The 16,350-nt window shown below is 61.0% G+C and overlaps 2 protein-coding genes across 2 annotated transcripts in view; both read left to right on the plus strand.

The window, feature by feature from the left end:
- The window catches only part of LOC108390238 (t-SNARE domain-containing protein 1), an 86,434-nt gene extending 72,467 nt beyond the window's left edge, over window positions 1-13,967 (plus strand). The window contains 4 exon segments of the mRNA XM_073230239.1: window positions 412-484; window positions 5,734-5,770; window positions 5,772-5,814; window positions 8,721-13,967. Coding sequence (XP_073086340.1) covers window positions 412-484; window positions 5,734-5,770; window positions 5,772-5,814; window positions 8,721-9,272 — 705 coding nt within the window. The 3' untranslated portion in view covers window positions 9,273-13,967.
- On the plus strand, window positions 720-4,125 carry LOC140848054 (t-SNARE domain-containing protein 1-like). The gene is made up of 2 exons (XM_073230240.1): window positions 720-2,202; window positions 2,369-4,125. Exons 1-2 carry the CDS (start codon window positions 1,864-1,866, stop codon window positions 2,543-2,545), a joined length of 516 nt encoding a protein of 171 aa, XP_073086341.1. The 5' UTR covers window positions 720-1,863; the 3' UTR covers window positions 2,546-4,125.
- Window positions 13,968-16,350: the final 2,383 nt, after the last annotated feature.

Below are 16,350 nucleotides of genomic sequence, written 5' to 3' on the forward strand. Positions count from 1 at the left end.
GAAGCCCCGGGACGTCGAGGAGCGGGGGTCTGAGCACTGAGGGCCTGTGTGAGGTGCAGACAGCGCTCTGCTCTGGACGCGCTCTTCCCGCCCCTGGTCGGGCCTGCAGGCCGGTGTTGGGGATGCTGCCTGCACTGGACTGCAAGCTTGTGCATGTCCTGCCTGCTTCCCAGGGGCCCGCCCAGGTCCTCTGTCCCCAGTGAGGCAGTCGCAGCCCTGGGATCCTTGGCAAGCTTGGAGTTTGGTTTTTGGAGTCAGGGGACAGTACTCACATCTGGCTGTGTCTCTGCCTCCTGGGGTGGCCTTGGGCCCGTCTGGTCTTGGCTGTCACAAAGCACCCGCTAAGGCTGGACCCTGCACCGCTGCTCCTGCAGCCCCAGGCACCCGACCACCACCATCTTGTTCCCACAGAGCGACTTGCTGGACGTGAACCAGATCATCCAGGACTTGGCCTCCATGGCGTCAGAACCAGGAGATGCCATTGGTGGGTACCTGCAGCACCCTCTGAGCCCCCTGCTCCTCGCCCTCTGCCCCTCCCTCCAGGTCCAGGCAGAGTTGCCTCCAGGGTAGGGGAGGCCCAGGGCAGGTCCTGGAGGTCTCAGCCTCCTGTGTCCCCCCCCGACCTGCCCGGCCACCAGCCCCTCAGGAAGGCTGGGGCGGGAGGCTCACGACCCACCCCTTCTGTTCACTGAGGAGTTCTGGCCTCCATGCCCCCACAGCGTAGGGACACCCTGTCCTGGGGTTTGAGGCTGCAGTCGGCACTCCGAGGAGACCCCTGGGGATCTGGAGCCGCCTCGAGTCTGGGCTCTGCCCTGGGCCGCTTCCAGAACTGGTGTGGGGTTGGCCAGGCTGTGCCAGCAGGGGCCGATGTCCTGCTGTTCACGTGTTCCTTCCACGAGAGGACCTCAGTGCCGCCCAGCCTGGCCCATCCACACAGCGTGGCCATGGGGTTCCTCTTGCTCCTGCCCTGAGAAGGCAGGGTAGGGACTGGCACCCTCTATCCTGGAAGAATGAGTCTGGCTCTGGTGTCCAGAGCCACTTGGCCAACAGAGTCAGCTGCCAGCCAGGACCTGGGGGCGGCCCACCCCCCACAACCCCCCACCGCCCCCCATCTCCCTCCCACTCCCGGGCCGAGCTGTGGCCTCACTTGGGGCCCCACGGCTGTGAATGAGCGTCCTTCCTCTCAGGCCTGGGGGCCGTAATGCTTCTGAGGTCTGCATGTCCTGCTGCCCAGGGCGCTGGCCACCCTCCTGTGCAGTGCCACCCCCAGAAGAAGGGCCCAGGCAGGTGAGCTTGGCTGTTTTCCGGGCCATGCCAGCATGCTTGCCCACAGCCCTTCCCAGGGCCTGGGCTCTGCACGGGGCCCTGCATGGCCTGGACAGTTCTCACTGCGCCTCCACGGCGCCCTCTCCCAGGACCCTGCCCTTCCCGTATCCTCCCACCGAGCCCGTTGGCCGCCGCACAGAGGCTGCAGGCATTCCGGCTCTGGTTGGCCGGCTCGTGGTGGGGTGCGCAGAATGGTTTGTCCACTTCACATGTCACCCAGGTGATCACTCAGTCCCGGCAGTGGACTGATGGAGAGGGACTGTCTCCCAGGCAGGAGGTGGGGGGCACGTGAGGCCAGAGGAGCTGCGATGCAGGCCTCTGCCATGTGAGTGCCCCTGCTGCCTGGGCCCTGGTGAGGCCCGTGGTGACAGTGTCAGGGACAGGCCCCGCCCTCCCCTCAGCTTCGGTGCCTTTCCAGGGTCCAGCAGCAGCAGGACCCTGTGCCGGGAGAGCTGCAGCCCCTAGCCGGCTGTGGTGGCCCTGCTGCCCCGTCCGGGCTGCGCACCCCTGGGACTGGGCCCCTGCTCCAGCACCAAGATGCGCAAGCCCAACTTCAGCCCCCAGGAGACGGAGGTGCTGGTGCAGAGGGTGATGCGCCACTACCCGCTACTGTTCGGGGTGCTGTGGGGCACACCCGCCCAGAAGCACCGCGTGTGGAACAAGATCCTGCAGGCAGTGAACGCGTTGGGCTACTGCCGGCGGGACCTGGGTGACTTCAAGCACAAGTGGAGGGACCTGCGCGGGGTGGTGTGCAAGAAGCTGGCGGGGCGCCCCGTGGCACTCAGCCTCGTCCTCACGCTCATTGAGCGCATGGTGGCAGAGACCTTCCCAGCCCGGGTGCCCCCGGCGGGGGCCAGGCCTGCGAGCCCCTGCCGAGTAAGTGGACCCTTCCCATGGCCTGCGCCCCTCCCCACGGTCCATGCCCCCCAGACCTGCCCCCGTGCCTGGTGCCTCCAGCATGTGCCACTGAGAGCAAGACCCTGAGAGAGAGAGCTGGAGGCCTGAGGAGACGGCCACTGCCCCTTGGCCCTGCTGTTTGTAGGTGGAGAAACTGAGGCTCGGGGCCCGGGCGGGGCTTGCTGTCTTGGGAGTGAAGTTGCTGGGGCTCCACGTCAGGTTCCTGCTGGCCCCAAGCTCAGGGTGCACCTGGACCTGCCCCGCCGTGACGCGGTGCGGCCAAGGGGCCCCCAGAGGCCTCACGGACCCTCGTTCACCATAGGAGCCAGGATCGAGGGGACTGCCTGGGTGCCTGTGCGCCTCATGTGGCTGGGTGGCTGGGCGGCTGGGCCAGCTTAGCTCCTCTCCCCGCCCCTGTCCTCTGACACCCCCTCCCAGTGCCTTCCTGTGCCTCACTGTGGGACCCTTCCTCCATGCAGTCACCCAGCCCCCAGACCAGGCCAGGGCAGTGTCCGGTGGCCCTCTGCCCCCAGGGCCCACTGACACCCCTTGGCGCTAGGGCCCACCTTTGCCAGAAGTTTCTGTGCCTGATGAGGAAGACATGGAGCTGGGCTGGGCTTTCCCTGCATCACACGCCGCCTCTGGTCCCGAGGGTGGTGCTGGCTCAGCTCCTGCTGCCGCCTCCTCCTGCCTGTCCTCAGGACGCCTCTGAGTGCCCCGGTGGGAGCGCCCTTCGCCTGTTGTCCATCTGCACGTGGCAGCTCCACCACACTGAGCCCCACTGGAGTTTTCCTGGTTTGCTGCTGGAAGAACTTTGGGGACAAAGCCATGAGCAGGACCAGCTTACCTGTGAGGGCCACAGAGTGGACGGAAGGACAGCTGTGTGGGGAGAAGCAGGGGCTGCACAGCCCCAAGGGCCACCATCGTAGCAGAGCTTCTAGGGGCTGGGTCTGCACAGAGTGGGCCTGGCTGGGCCGGGAGACTGTGGACCCTGGGCCTGTGGTTCAGCCTTCGTCACAGGCCTGGGCGAGGGGTGGGTGGAGCCTCCTGTTAGCCCGGGGAGGCTACCCCACTCTATAGGCAGAGCCCGTCTTGGTTGTGGGGTGCTGCAGGCCAGGGTGTGCTCACTGTGGGGCTGAGAAGGGGCTGGGGTGGCCCTGGGTGCCTGGATCCATCCGACAAGTCCCCAGCCTGGGGCTCGTCTGTGTGTCCTGGCGGTCTCCTGTGCTGGACTCGGCAGATGCCCTCCTAGTAAGGCCCAGCCCAGCCCAGGGATTCCTGGTGGCCAGGAGCCCCTCCTGCTGGCCCCACAGCCCTCAGGCTCGCCTGCAGGAGGGCCACCAACTGGTCCCCTAGGGCCTCGAGCTCCTCCTTGGAGAGGCCTGCTCACTGAACTTGGGTTGAGCAAGAGCTTGGGGCAGGAAAGCGGCTGCCGAGCCTGGTTTGTGGGGGCAGAGACCCCTGCTGAAGGCCCAGGTCCCTCCAGCTCCTCCATCTGGGTCAGCCCAGGCCCAGAGCTGGGGCAGGGCAGGCTGGCAGGGGCCTGTCATGCCAGGGGGCTGAGGGCAGCCAGTTGACAGTGCAGCGCAGGAGGCCTCCAGGAAGTTGGTGCCCTGAGGCTGCTGAACGGACAGTGCTGCCTCCTTCCCTGCAGCGCTCTGCCCATGTTTGGGGGAGCAGTGCTAATGGGGGTGCTCTTTGGCCATGGAGGCCTGGCTCAGAGTCTGGGTGTCCAGTAGGCCCCTGGAGCAGAGGCCCCCTAGAGCAGCTCCTGCAGAGCTCCCCCTGCCCTGGGGCTGGCGGGGACAGGGGGCCTGTGCCCTGCAGAGCTGCTCCTGGCTAACCAGGATCTTCAAGGCCCAGTGAAGACCATGGCCCAGGGCCGATGAGGTCCCCGAGGGCTGCAGGCCAAGTGGAGGAGGGGGTTGGCTGCAAGCCCAGGCACCTGCTTCTCTGATCCGGGGTACTGTGCTGGCCGAGTGCACTCACAGCACAGGCACTGGGCCGAGAAGGGCCTCTGCTGCCACGATCCCGCATCTCCAGGCAGTGCCGTCAGTCAGACTCTAGTCCCACCTGGGCCTGGTGAAGGCAAGGGTCGTCGGGGTCCGAGGGCAAGGTCCCAGCACAGCGCTGGCTGTGCGTGGGTGTCAGGCCGGTCAGGACGCTGCTCCTCCCCGAGCTCAGTGGTGGCCGGTGGTGGCTCTGCTTCCACCTCTCTCTCTGGAGGGAGCCAGGCGGCCCTGCTGCGACAGGAGCCTGGGGACACAAGGTGGCCTCTTGGCATGGGAGCAGGAGGATGGCAGGGCTGGGGCCTGGGTGGGCCCCTTGGCCTGGCAGGGTTGGTCCTACCTCAGTGGCAGCTCTGGGCTGGAAATCAAATTTCTGGTCCTGTCTTTCTTTCCTGCCCCTCTCCTGGGCTGGTGAGAGGGCAGTGACCCTCAGTTTGACATGAGTCTCTCCTACGGGGGCAGTGCTGCACAGGGGTCGAAGCCAGGGTGCCCCAGCAGGTGAGGGGCTGAGGCCCCCCACCCACACCTTGCCCATGGGGCTCCTCTCATTGGGGCCGGCCTCCGGCTGGGGCAGAGCACATGCCCTGGGCCGAGGGACACTGGCCACGCAGCACCTTCCTTTCCTGGGACCTCCTCTGCAGTGGACCTTGGGCCTCCAGTGGCCCACCCAGCAGGGGTGCTGCCTGGGTAAGCATGCTCCCGGGCAGGTGTGCGATTTGAATTTGGCTCTTTCTGCCTCCAAAGCTTTCACCAAAGTCAGAGGCACAAATTTGGAGGCACATCTCTTCCTTGAAGAAGTACCTTAGTCAGTGCATGTTTGCGTCAGGCAGTGGTAACGCAGCTGGTGTCTGCGGAGGGCAGTGCCCGTCACCCTGGACTTCCTTCCCATTGGCAGGAGAGGAAGCAGCATAGACAGCCACCCAGGGCCCTCACCTGGATTCAAACCCGGTTCCCACTATGGCCCAGTGTGACAGTCTTAACTCACCACTGCCCAGCGCACCTGAACCTGGCCGTGTTTGTAGTGTCCAGGATGGATTTGACACACATTTTACATGGTGCCTTTTTACCACCAGCATCACTGAATAGCTGCTGGTGTGACCTCTCGGGGGCTTGTTCACAGCCCACCAGGCCCCTGCCCGAAGTGCCTGGTCTCCACTCAGCCCCACACCATAGTCAGAACCAGCCGGTCAGTGCCAGAGGGCATGGGCAGCACGTGCTGAGGCCCAGTGCCCTGAGCTTGCAGAGAGGCGACCAGATTCCTGACCATGGCAGTCCCCGCAGCAGCTCTCCGGATGGCTTGGGCCGCCTGTGCCCTCACCAGGCGGGCAGCCCAGCACCCCATCCCTGTAGCCTCGGCTTCTCTGGTGGCTGGCTCCTCACCTTGGCCTCTGAGGAAGCCAGCATGGGCCTTAGTGACTGCTGGGGGCAGGCGCCAGCTGCCCCTGGGGCTCACCCTTTGGGGTCTCCACTCCGTAATTGCTTCTGTTGTCTTGATTTGCAGACAGTATTGAAGCCAGCCTTGGGGCTGCGTCCTCGCACAGAGGCAGCCAGCGAGCTCCTGGCTGGAGCCAGCCGGCACCAAGTAAGTCAGTGTGAAGGGCAGCCCGGCTGGCCCCGAGGCCCCTCCATCCTTGCCCCATGCCTGGGAGGGGCGCACCCACCGGGCCCTCTCTGAGCCAAGACGGGCTGGTGCTGGGGAGGGAGAGGCGGGGGCTGCGGGGGCTGTGCCCAGGGTGGGCCCCACCACCTCCTCTCTTGACTGTACTCTGCCGAGGGGTGGGGGCTGCCCAGTGACTCAGCCGAAACTGGAGAGCAGGACATGGAGAGTGTGAGCTGGCCTGCCTGGAGGGCGTGGCCGGGGTTCCCAGGGGCGTGGCATGTCTGCTGGGCACCCTCCAGGGAGCCCTGTGGCTCCTCCCCTTGTCTCAGAAGGTTCCTGGAGGACGTTGGCTGCAGAGAGGGCTCACCTGACCCTCCCCCTTTTCCACCTGCCATGGGGGCCTAGGTGGCTCCATGTCTGGTCCCGGGCTTCAGGCTGGGGAGCCTTCCCTGCTGGGAGCAAGCAGGACTCGGCCTGGGGCAAGGCTGCTGGCTCAGAGGGAGTGACAAACACACAAACATCAGGCTTGTTTTCTCATGGCTCAGAGCAAACGTAGGGATGGACTGGTGGGGCCGCAATGTGAGCACCTGAGTGGGGCAGACAGGCTCCGGCCTTACCCCAGTCTGGAGGGCCCAGCGGCCATTGTCCACGCCTGCGGCTGCTCACTCGCCCTCCTCACGTGGCCCTGACACGCAGAGGTGGACTCCCAGGAGCCCAGAGGAGCGGGCGTCCCAGGGGCGGCAGGGGGGGTGCACAGTCCTGGAGGTGAAGGCCCTGGAGCTGTGGGGCGGGGAGGGCTTCCTGGGGGGGCGTGTGCTTCGTCTTGAAGGCCTGTCCTGTCCTGGCAGAGGGGATCGCGCGCACAGAGGCCAAAGGAGCCGCCCAGGAGAGCTCAGGGTTCCCAGGCCAGAGGCAGGCAGCCGTGTGAGGGCCTGAGCACAGGAGCAGGGCAGGAGCGCTGGGAGAGGGGGGCTGATGCTGCCTCATTCTTTGGGGCTCTGGGAAGTCAGCACTGTGCTTGGAGGGGACTCTAGCAGCCTCAGGGGCAGATGGAAGTGGGCAGTGATCTGGACTGCAGCAGGCGTGGGCCAGGAGAGCAGTGCGTAGACATGGGAAGGAGAGAGGCCCTCTGAAAGCCAGGCATGCCCCCGTCCTGTGCCTCCCCTGCCTCGGGGAGCCAAGCTGGGCAGGACGCACTTGGGGTTCGGGGGCCACAGGACCAGGTGTGCGCTCTGCAGGAGGCCCACTGCTGGCCTCCCCTTTCTTCTGTCTTTGGTCATTAGACTCAGAAGTCAGGTGACCCGGGTGGGTTGCACAGGACACTGTTGAACACCATGCCAGGAGAGGAAACAACTGTGCCGTGGTATTCTGGGCAGGTGGGGGCCGAGGCAGGCCTGGAGGCCCCCCACGTGTGCCGATGCCAGCTTGGGGCTCTCTGCCACAGCCCGTGGCCCCCCACCACATTCCCGCTGCCACCAGGACCTCTGCACCGGGTTTGGTCCTTCCAGGCCCCCCGGGAAGAAGGTACAGGCTGCAAGTGACCCTTGAGGTGGAACCAGCAGAAGCTCAGGGCTCAGGCCCACTCTCATGGGACCCTTTTGAGTGGCAGCACCTGCCAGGGACCCTCGTCCCCAGAAAGACTCACCTCAAGAGGGAAGTGACAAGGCCGCAGGGTGGCACCTCTATGAGCCGCAGGAGTCCTCCGGGCCCGAAGGACGGACAGATAACCTACATCTCTGCGGGAAGATACACCAGGAGGAGAAGCCGGAGGAGGCGACACGGGCAGCCGCCTGTGCCCACGGACACCTCATCAGGCTCAGACCCCCTGCCCGGGGCGCTTGTGGGCCCGGCCCATGGGTGATGCTGTTACCTCCCCATTTCCCTCAGAATAGGAACCCCTGTGCCCTTGGGTGCTGGGGGCTCAGAGTCACTGCCACCTCTACTTGGCATGGTGGGAAGTGTCTGGCCAGACGGACACAGCCACAGCCCCATGTCCAGGCCCACCAGGTTGTTCCCGGGAAGTTTGTTGACTGACTCTCCGCACCCAGATGAGTGGAAGGGTCACATGTCCCTGTACCCGGGCATGTGCACTTGCAGATCGGGGATTCGAGGCCCAGAGAATAGAAGGGTTTTCCCGAGGTCACACAGCCTCCAAGAGGCAGAGCCAGTCTGGGAGCTCAGTCTGCAGGATCCCGCACCCAGGGCTTTCCTGCTGCCCCTGGGGTCTCTTCTCTCATGTACGGAGTCTCTCATGCACTCCTTGCCCTCTCCATCTGCCTCCCCAGCCTCTGTGCCCCCAGCGGCCACATTCCCAGGGAACTTCTGGCCCTCTCCTGGGACATCTGCTTGATGTGGGGGCAGGTGCACAGATGGATGGAGAGGTGCCTGGCTGCACAGATGGATGGATAGATGGGTGGAAGGAGGGACAGTTGTATACCCAGGCAGGTGGATGGATGGCAGAGGCATGGGCACGTGGATGGAGGACAGATGGCCGATGAAGGAGTGGATGAGCAGGCAGGTGAGCCAGTGAGTGCGTGACTGTGTGCAGACGGACTGACGTAGGTGGACAGATGATGGCCAGCGGGTGGACAGAAGAGTGGAGACATGGATGGCTGGTGCCGGTAGGTGCATGGGTAGCTGTGTGGATGGGGGCAGAGGGCAGCGTGGTCGCTGGGCCCTAGGCTTGGGGGCCTCCCGGGGAGGTTGCAGTCTCAGCTGTACTGGAGTTAAGTCTTTTGCCCTGAGTCTCAGCCCGCTTGTAAGGGTGCTGCAGACAGGCATCGTGTGCACAGGGCCCCAGACGAGTATTCCTGGTGCCTCCCTGCCCTTCCCAGTGCTGCCCTGGTCTTGGCCTGGGAAGACTCATGCTTCCTGTCTTCCTCTGCTAGTGGATAAGGAGGACGAGGCCCCCAGCTCCATGTGGCTCCCTCTGCGGACCCTGGATGGGCCAAGCCTGCCTGAACCCGATCCCCTGGACCTGGAAGGAGCCCTCTCCACCTGCTTCCCCGGCTTCTGTGTCCCCAGTGGCCACATTCCCAGGGACCTTCCAGCCCTCTCCACCCTCCTCCACAGCACCCCTGCCCTCTGGGAGACCCGCTGAGGCCTCTGAGTTTGAGCTGCGGCTGCTGGACTCCCACCGACAGCAGGGTGCCCTGCTTGCCTCCTGGTCCTGGCAGCAGAACGTGTTGATGGCCCAGCAGAACCTGCTCCAGCAGCGGCTGGCCGATGGTGTTGAGGCCCTCAACCGGACCCTCGATGGGAGGAGGCTCGCCCCTGGTCCTAGACAGCACCCCTGCTGGCGGAGTGGCCCAGGGACCCGTCAAATGCAGCCCCCAGGACACCCACATGGGCCTGGAGGTCTTCTCAGGGATGATCCTGAAGGTGGAGGAGGAGGCCTAGGGTCTGGTCCCTGGGGACCATGGACAGAGCAGAGACATTAGTCGTCCTCCTTTTAAGAGGGGCTGAGGGAGCGGTGGGTGAAGATGGGGCCTCGACGGAGCCAGAGGGGGCGTGGATGTCTGCCTGTGGTCACCCCTTCCATGGCTGGTTCTGCGGGGCTCAGCGACACGCTGGGAAAGGCCTCCCAGAGTCAGCCTCCCAGGGGCCAGGGCAGAGGCCACTCCACGAGCCGCAGCCGGAGGAGGCGGAGGGGCGCCGGCCGAGAGCCCGGCCTCTGGTCCTCACCCGGCTCTGACCAGCTGGATTGAGGGCCAGGGAGGACACGGCGCCTCCGGCCGCTGACGGTGAATGAGCAGGCGGCCGCCCCTGCTCTCAGGTGGGCCGCCCTCTGTGCTCCGCGCTCAGGCCCTGCACGGAGGCCGGGGCCTTTCCCGGCTCTCAGCAATTCCTCTGGCCGTTCCTCCTCTGGCCCTTGTGCAGCCCCTTGGTATGGCGCCAACTTCAAGCACTGCCGGGCAGGGCTCAGGCCACAGCCACGTAGCATGAGAGCCGGTGAGGCTGAGGGGAGAGCATGTGGCCCTGTCCACCAGCCTCGTGGGCCTGGCCTCATGCCCTCCTCTTCCCCTTTGCCTCCTCCTGACCCTGTCCTGACTCCGCTGTGGTGCTGGTGGTCTAGGATGCCTGCTTTCCTGCTCTGAGCAGCAGGACTGGCAGGGCTGATAAAAAGCCTTATCCAGAAGCAGGAGGCGGAAGTACCAGCGTGGGCTGGACAGGGTGCTGGTTCCAGGATGCCCAGGGAAGCCCCAGGGCCAAGAATAGCCAAGCCCAGGGGTCACGGGCACAGTGGGAGGGATCTTCCTGCTTTTCTGTTCCTACCACCGGCCAGCAGCATGCCTGTGACCTTCCGTAAGAGAGTCTCCGCCGCAGGACTCTGCAGCCGCCCACCCAGCTGCCGACTGCCGCACCGCCCGCTTGCCTGCTACCACCTCTCCTTCTGTGGGTCCACCTGGCACCACTGATTCCCCATGGCAGCCTGTCACTCACATGGCTCCTCCTGAGCAGCTTTCCTTCCTCCCTGCGAAGCCCCCTCTCCATCTCAGGGCCACCTCCGAGAAGCCCTCGAAAATCCTCATTCCAGGGGAAGGGATGACCCTCCCATCCACAAACAGATGCACACGGTAGTGGATGTCTGCTCCCACATCAGCACCGGGCGCTGCTCCTTGGCCCCTGTTCCAGTGTCTGCCAGCCGGGCCCTGGTCGCACTGACCCTGACCTGACCGCGGTCCGCCCCGTATCCCTACCTGGCCAAGCCCTAAGTGGTGAGACAGCGGAAACACCCCGGCGGGGAGGGCCCTCCTCCCAGGGCCGCCATCTGCTGTAGACACAACACTAAACATGTGAATGGTTGTTTGGTGACTGTTACTCTGAGCTGAAACTGGGTTCGGCTGCATCTGACAGAGGCCCAGAATGATGTGTGTGGATGCCGCAGGCATGGCTCTTACAGAAGAGAAGGTCAGTGAGGCAGAGCTGGCAGGTGTCCCCACGGGCCTCGAAGACCCCAGTGATGGGCAGTCTCCACTCCGCTGTGGCGCTGGTGGTCCAGGACGCCTGCTGTCCTGCTCTGAGCAGCAGGACTGGCAGGGCTAAGAAGGGTGCACCATCCCGCAAGGACACCTCTGCTTGCGTCACATCCCTTTGGCTGGAAGTGGGCCAGGTGCCCAGGCTGTGTTGCTGAGAAGCCAGGAATGTCTGTGGTGTTGCCTAACATGGAGGTTCTGTTGCTGTGGGGGGCAGGGAGTAGGGTTGCCGAGCAGGCAGCCAGCACCCAACTGTGGGGCTGATGGGAGACCTGCCATCCTGAGGGCAGGGAGGCCTCTGAGGAAGGTATCCAGGCAGAGGCCTTAAAGATGACTTGGCAGCCATCAGCGAGGCCAGGAGAGTGAGGGGGATGGTGTGGAGGGGGGCCAGCAGTGTCCAGGCGGACAATCAGCAATGAGGTTGGGGAAAAGCCACCCACCCCTGCTTTGGGCACAGAGAAAGAGCATCTCCAGAGGGGAGCCAGCAAAGGCCGCAGCGCTGGGGTCAGGCAGCGTCCTGTGCCTCCAAAGGGCCCCGGGGTAGGGAAGGAAGGGTCCTGATTTGGAGCTCTGGGAAGGTGTCAGTGGCCACTCCTGGACACGGTCGTGCGGCATCCTGTGACTTGCCTGCAAGGCCTTTGTGGCATGTTCCAGAAGCAACAGGCAGGAGAGCGGCTTGGGTGGTTCTGTTAGAGCTCGGCAGGCTGCAGGTCCCCCCAGCCCTGGGCAGGTGGTCAATGTGAGCCTGGAGCGGGAATGATGTTCAGGGTCAGGGGGCGCCAGGGGCAGGCCTCCAGCCGGTTTCAGACCTCCAAGTTCATGCCCTTCACCCACACCGAGCTGCCTCCCCAGGAGGTGAGCCTCGTCCATCCAACCCGGGATGAGCGAGACCAGGTCCCCTCGCCGGGGGTACTTCAGTGGGGGAGGGGGGCAGCTCAGACCTCCTGGCCTGTGTGGGTTACATGCCCAGGCTGATCTCCTGCTGCAGAGCAGGAAATAACCTGCGACGTCAAATGCTTTGCCGGCTCACAGAAAGCAAATAAATAGCCAATAGCCAGTCTCCACCTACCCCCACCCTCCAACCCCGGCCCACCACCCCAATCGAAAGGGCCTATATGGGAAGCAAGTGGAAAGCTGACCTGAGTGAGATCCAGACCTGGCTGAAGCCCTTTCTGGGGAATGGGCCTCGGCAGACCCCGGGTGCTCGGAGTGCGTGAGCCAGCGAGATGGCTCCATCTGTAAGGGGGCAGGTCGCTGGGGGAACAGCAGAAAACAGAACAACAGCGTAAGGCCCTGTTATGGGCTGAGTGGTGTCCCCCAAATTCATATGTTGAGTCCTAACCCCCAGCACCTCACAAGGTGGCTGTGTGTGGAGATGGGGTCTTTACAGAGGTGATTAAGGGGAATGAGGTCACGTGGGTGGCCCTGGTCCAGTCTGACTGGTGCCCTCATAACATGAGGCGATCAGGACGCAGACCCGCACAGAGGGACAACCAGGTCAGGACACGGGGAGAAGGTGGCATCTGCCTGCCAAGGAGAGGGGCCTCAGGAGGGCCCAGCCCTGCGACACCTGGGTCGTGGCCGTCCAGCCTCCAGACTGGGAGACAATAAAATCTGTTGATTGTATCCTCAGCCTGGGGGATTTGGGTACGTCATGCAGTCTGCGCGGACCACCTCACACAGCTCAAACGACTTCAGCTGTGGAAATTAGCTGGGTCACAATGTCGGACAGTTTCTAAGAAATATTTTTAAAAGATGAGATCACAAACATGAGCAATAATAGATTATCAGAAGTCACCGAGTGTGTCTGGAAAGGATCAGTTACAGCCTTTAAGAGCTCAGTGCGTAGGTCAGGCAGTGCATTTGGTCCCAGATGAATGAGAAGTGGCAAGCTGGAGGCCTGTCTGGAGGAATGTGCATGGCGAGAGGGAGAAGGGGGCTGCAGTGGAGGGACTGAGACAGAGATGGGTGAGAGACCCCACACCATGGGACTGGAGGCCGAGGAGGAATGGAGCTACTGCAGGAGAGGCGGCGAGGCCGCACCGGCCAGCCCTGGGGCTGCACGAATGCAGGAAGCACTTGATGCCCAGTGGTGGAAATAGAAGGATGAGGCCACGGTGAAGAGACGGCGGATGCTGCACAGAAGGGACAGAAGGGGTGCGCGTCTCCCAGCCAGGAAGGGAAGGAGGGATGACGATCTGCTCATGGCAGCTCACGGTGGGCAGCCGGGCAGCAACGAGGTACGTCTGCAAAGCAGTGGGAAGATCAGTCAGTCGCCCTAGGGTGGTGCACCCACAGAACTGCCTGTCAAGGACAAAGACAAAATGCGGACATTTCCAGACAAGTGAAAACCGTGAGGGTTTCCCACCCTCAAAGAGATTTTTGCTAAAGCAGTTGCTGAAGGGTGTGCGGCAGTTTGGAAACCCGGCTGGGAGGCTGGGAGTGAGGACGCTGGGCAGCGTGTAGGCAGACCTGACCATTGACTGGGCAAGTAATAAAGCTAGTCTGTGATGAAGTAACCATTCTGACACGATGCCTGCTCTGTGGGGTTAAATGTTTAGAAAGGACAGAACAGCAGCCGGACAGTGATTACGTTTGTTAGGGGCCTGAGCTCGTGTTTCTTACAGGGAGGTTAAATGCTGGTTGATTTTAGCTCGTTAGTAACTGTATATGGGGGAAACTCAAGGGTTCCTTCATTAAAATTACAAACTTGCACTCCATAAAACACCCTGTGAAGAGGGTGAAAAGACAAGCTACTCCCTGGGAGAAAGTACTCGCAGCTCACACATCTGATAGGCTTGTGTCATGAGCATTGGGGACTCTGGGTTCTGCAGAAAGGAAACACGATTCAGCAGGAGAGCAGGCCCGAGGGCCGAGCAGACCTCACCAAAGGGGACATGGGGTAGTGGGCAGGCATCCGAGATGCTCACCACCACCAGCCACTAGGAAACTGAGCCACAGCAAGGTGCCACTCAGGAAGGCTCAGACAAGCGATGGGGGCCCCAGAGGAGCTGGGCCATTCCTGCACTGCTGGTGGGGATGTGAGGTGACAGAAGACTGGTGGTTTCTCAAAAATTTAAATATACACTTACAATACTGCCCAGCAATTGCACTCCTGGGCATTTATCCTAGAAAAATAAAAGTCATGTTCATGCAAAAACCTGCACACAGGTGTTCCTAGCATCTTTATTGTAACAGTTCTAATTGGAAATAAACCAGGTGTCCATCCACGATAAAAGGTTAACCTGGGGTGTATCCACACCTGGAATGCTACTCAGCAACAGAGGGGATGAGCACCTTGGAGCTCCCATAGAGCATGCCTGCATGTAAAAGAACGTCCCCAAGGGCCCTTGCTGTGCGATTCCCTGCGTATAACATTCTCAAAGTGACAGAGTTACATTTTGGAGACAGAAAACAGACCGGTGGAGGCAGGGGTCCAGGTGGCAGGGTGGGGGGTGGGAGGCCCTGGCAGGTTGGAGCAGTTCTGTGTCCGCTCACAGCAGGGCTGACAGAAACCCAGGCCTGTGATAAATTCTTACAGAACTATGTGCATACATGCAAGAAACTAGTAAAAACACAGAATAAAAATTAAAGCAAGGGTAACCACTTTAAGAGTAGTGTTAGCATGTGTAGCTTCCAAACCAGTAAAAATAGGATAAGAACACAATTAAGCAAACAAAAATCCTTACTGACTGACAAAGGAAAAGAAGAAATAAAAGCAATATAGAAGGAAAAACAGGATAGAAAACAAGGCAAGCTTTTGGAATCACGTCCAGTAAACAGTGCGGGTGCATTAAAAGACCACTCAGTGTCAAGGCTCATCATATTGGAGGAAAAAATACCTCTTTGCTGTTTATGAGACTAAGACAGCAGGATGTGGCAAAGGCGGAAGGAAGGATACACAGGAAGTGTGCCAGGCAGACGCTAAGCACAAGAAAGCGTGGCAACATCAGTTTCAGAGTGGGCACCAGGACACTTTCATAAATATTAATAATATAAATAAATACACTAAATGTATGATAAAGAGAATTACTTTATAACAAGCTCAGTTCATCAAAGATGCAAAGCCCTGAACTTGTATATACTAATAGCTCAAAATAAATAAATAAATAAAAGTTTCTCTCCTACAGACAGAATTCATCATGATAGTAGGTTTTAATATGGGGCACATAGACCAGTAAAGACAGAGACCATTTCAACATTGATTAGCACTTGACTTTCTGGACATGTAGAAAACCCTGTACAAAGCAGAGGACACTCACTCTTCCAAGTACTACCTGTGATGTTTACAAATTTTGACCACAGATTAGGTCATAAAACAATTATCAAACTTCAAAGAGTCAGTAATGCATAAAACACATGCAATTAGAAAAATGCAATCCATAAATATTGGCAGCAAAAAAATTAGAAGTTCCTTATATGTTTGGAAATTTAGACAGTTGTAAATAACTCAGAGGTCAAAGGAGAAATCATGAATGGTACGTAAAAAAGACAATTGAAAAATACGGCATATCAAAGCCCTTCAAAAGAAATTAATAGCCTTAAATGTTTATATAACAAAAGAGGAAAGGCTGAAAATTAATGTATTAGGATATTAAGAAGACATTAAATAAAACGGAAGGGCTTCAAAGTGACCCTAGAGAACTTAGAAGAAAGCCAGTCATAGGAATGCGAGCGGGATGTAAGTTTCAGCAGGGGCCCCGAGAAGCCAAAGCTGGGTCTTTGGAGAGGCCATGAAGGCAGATAAGCCGCCAGTAGGCTGCTCCAAGATGAAAAGAGCAGAAATCGCCAAGTAATGAGAGAATCCTACGAACAGCTTTATGCCTACTGATTTGGGAACTCAGAAGATGCCGATGCCAGACAGGTTTCCTGGGAAGGTGCACTCCCAGGCACGGGCCTTGGTGAGGGGACCCTGTGGGGAGCTCTGCGTCACCGAGGGCCTGGCGGGGGAGGTGCTGCCCCAGCCTCACAGGAACATCCCCAGAGGGCAGATTGCTGGCCGCATGCACAGGTCAGAGTGGAGTCAGCTGTGGCTGTTGGGGGAGTGCTGGGGGCCGGCTGCATTGTGAGCATGGCCAGGTGATCCTAAACACTGCATGAGTAGGCCTCGCTCCCTGTGACCAGTCTCCTGGGCCGGACTCTGCCATCGGGGGAATAGGCTGTGCCACGCGGCCGGCCAGAGCACCAGAGCTGTGAGGGCTGCCCGAGCCGCGGGTGCGCAGCTGCAGGCTCCTCTCTGCCCGGCCGCCTGCCCCTTCCCGCAGCTGCCCGCACCCCCTCTGGATGCCCGCTCCCTGTAATGACGCATCCTCTCGGGCAGTCTGTCTCCTGAGCAGCCATGAGGCCCACAGGCGGGGCTCCGCCTGCCACAGTGACAGTCCCTGACAATGGAGCATGCCACACCTTCTGCCTGGAACCGGGGGCCGGGGCACCGCCTGGGGTCACATGTATGTGGCCTGAGGAGCTTGGACTTGTGACCTGACCCAAGTCCAGCAAAGGGCAGGACCAACTAAGGACCCAGCTGGCCGCCCTGGCCTGGCCA

Source organism: Manis javanica, chromosome 2 (assembly GCF_040802235.1).
Source record: "Manis javanica isolate MJ-LG chromosome 2, MJ_LKY, whole genome shotgun sequence".
NCBI lineage: Eukaryota > Metazoa > Chordata > Mammalia > Pholidota > Manidae > Manis > Manis javanica.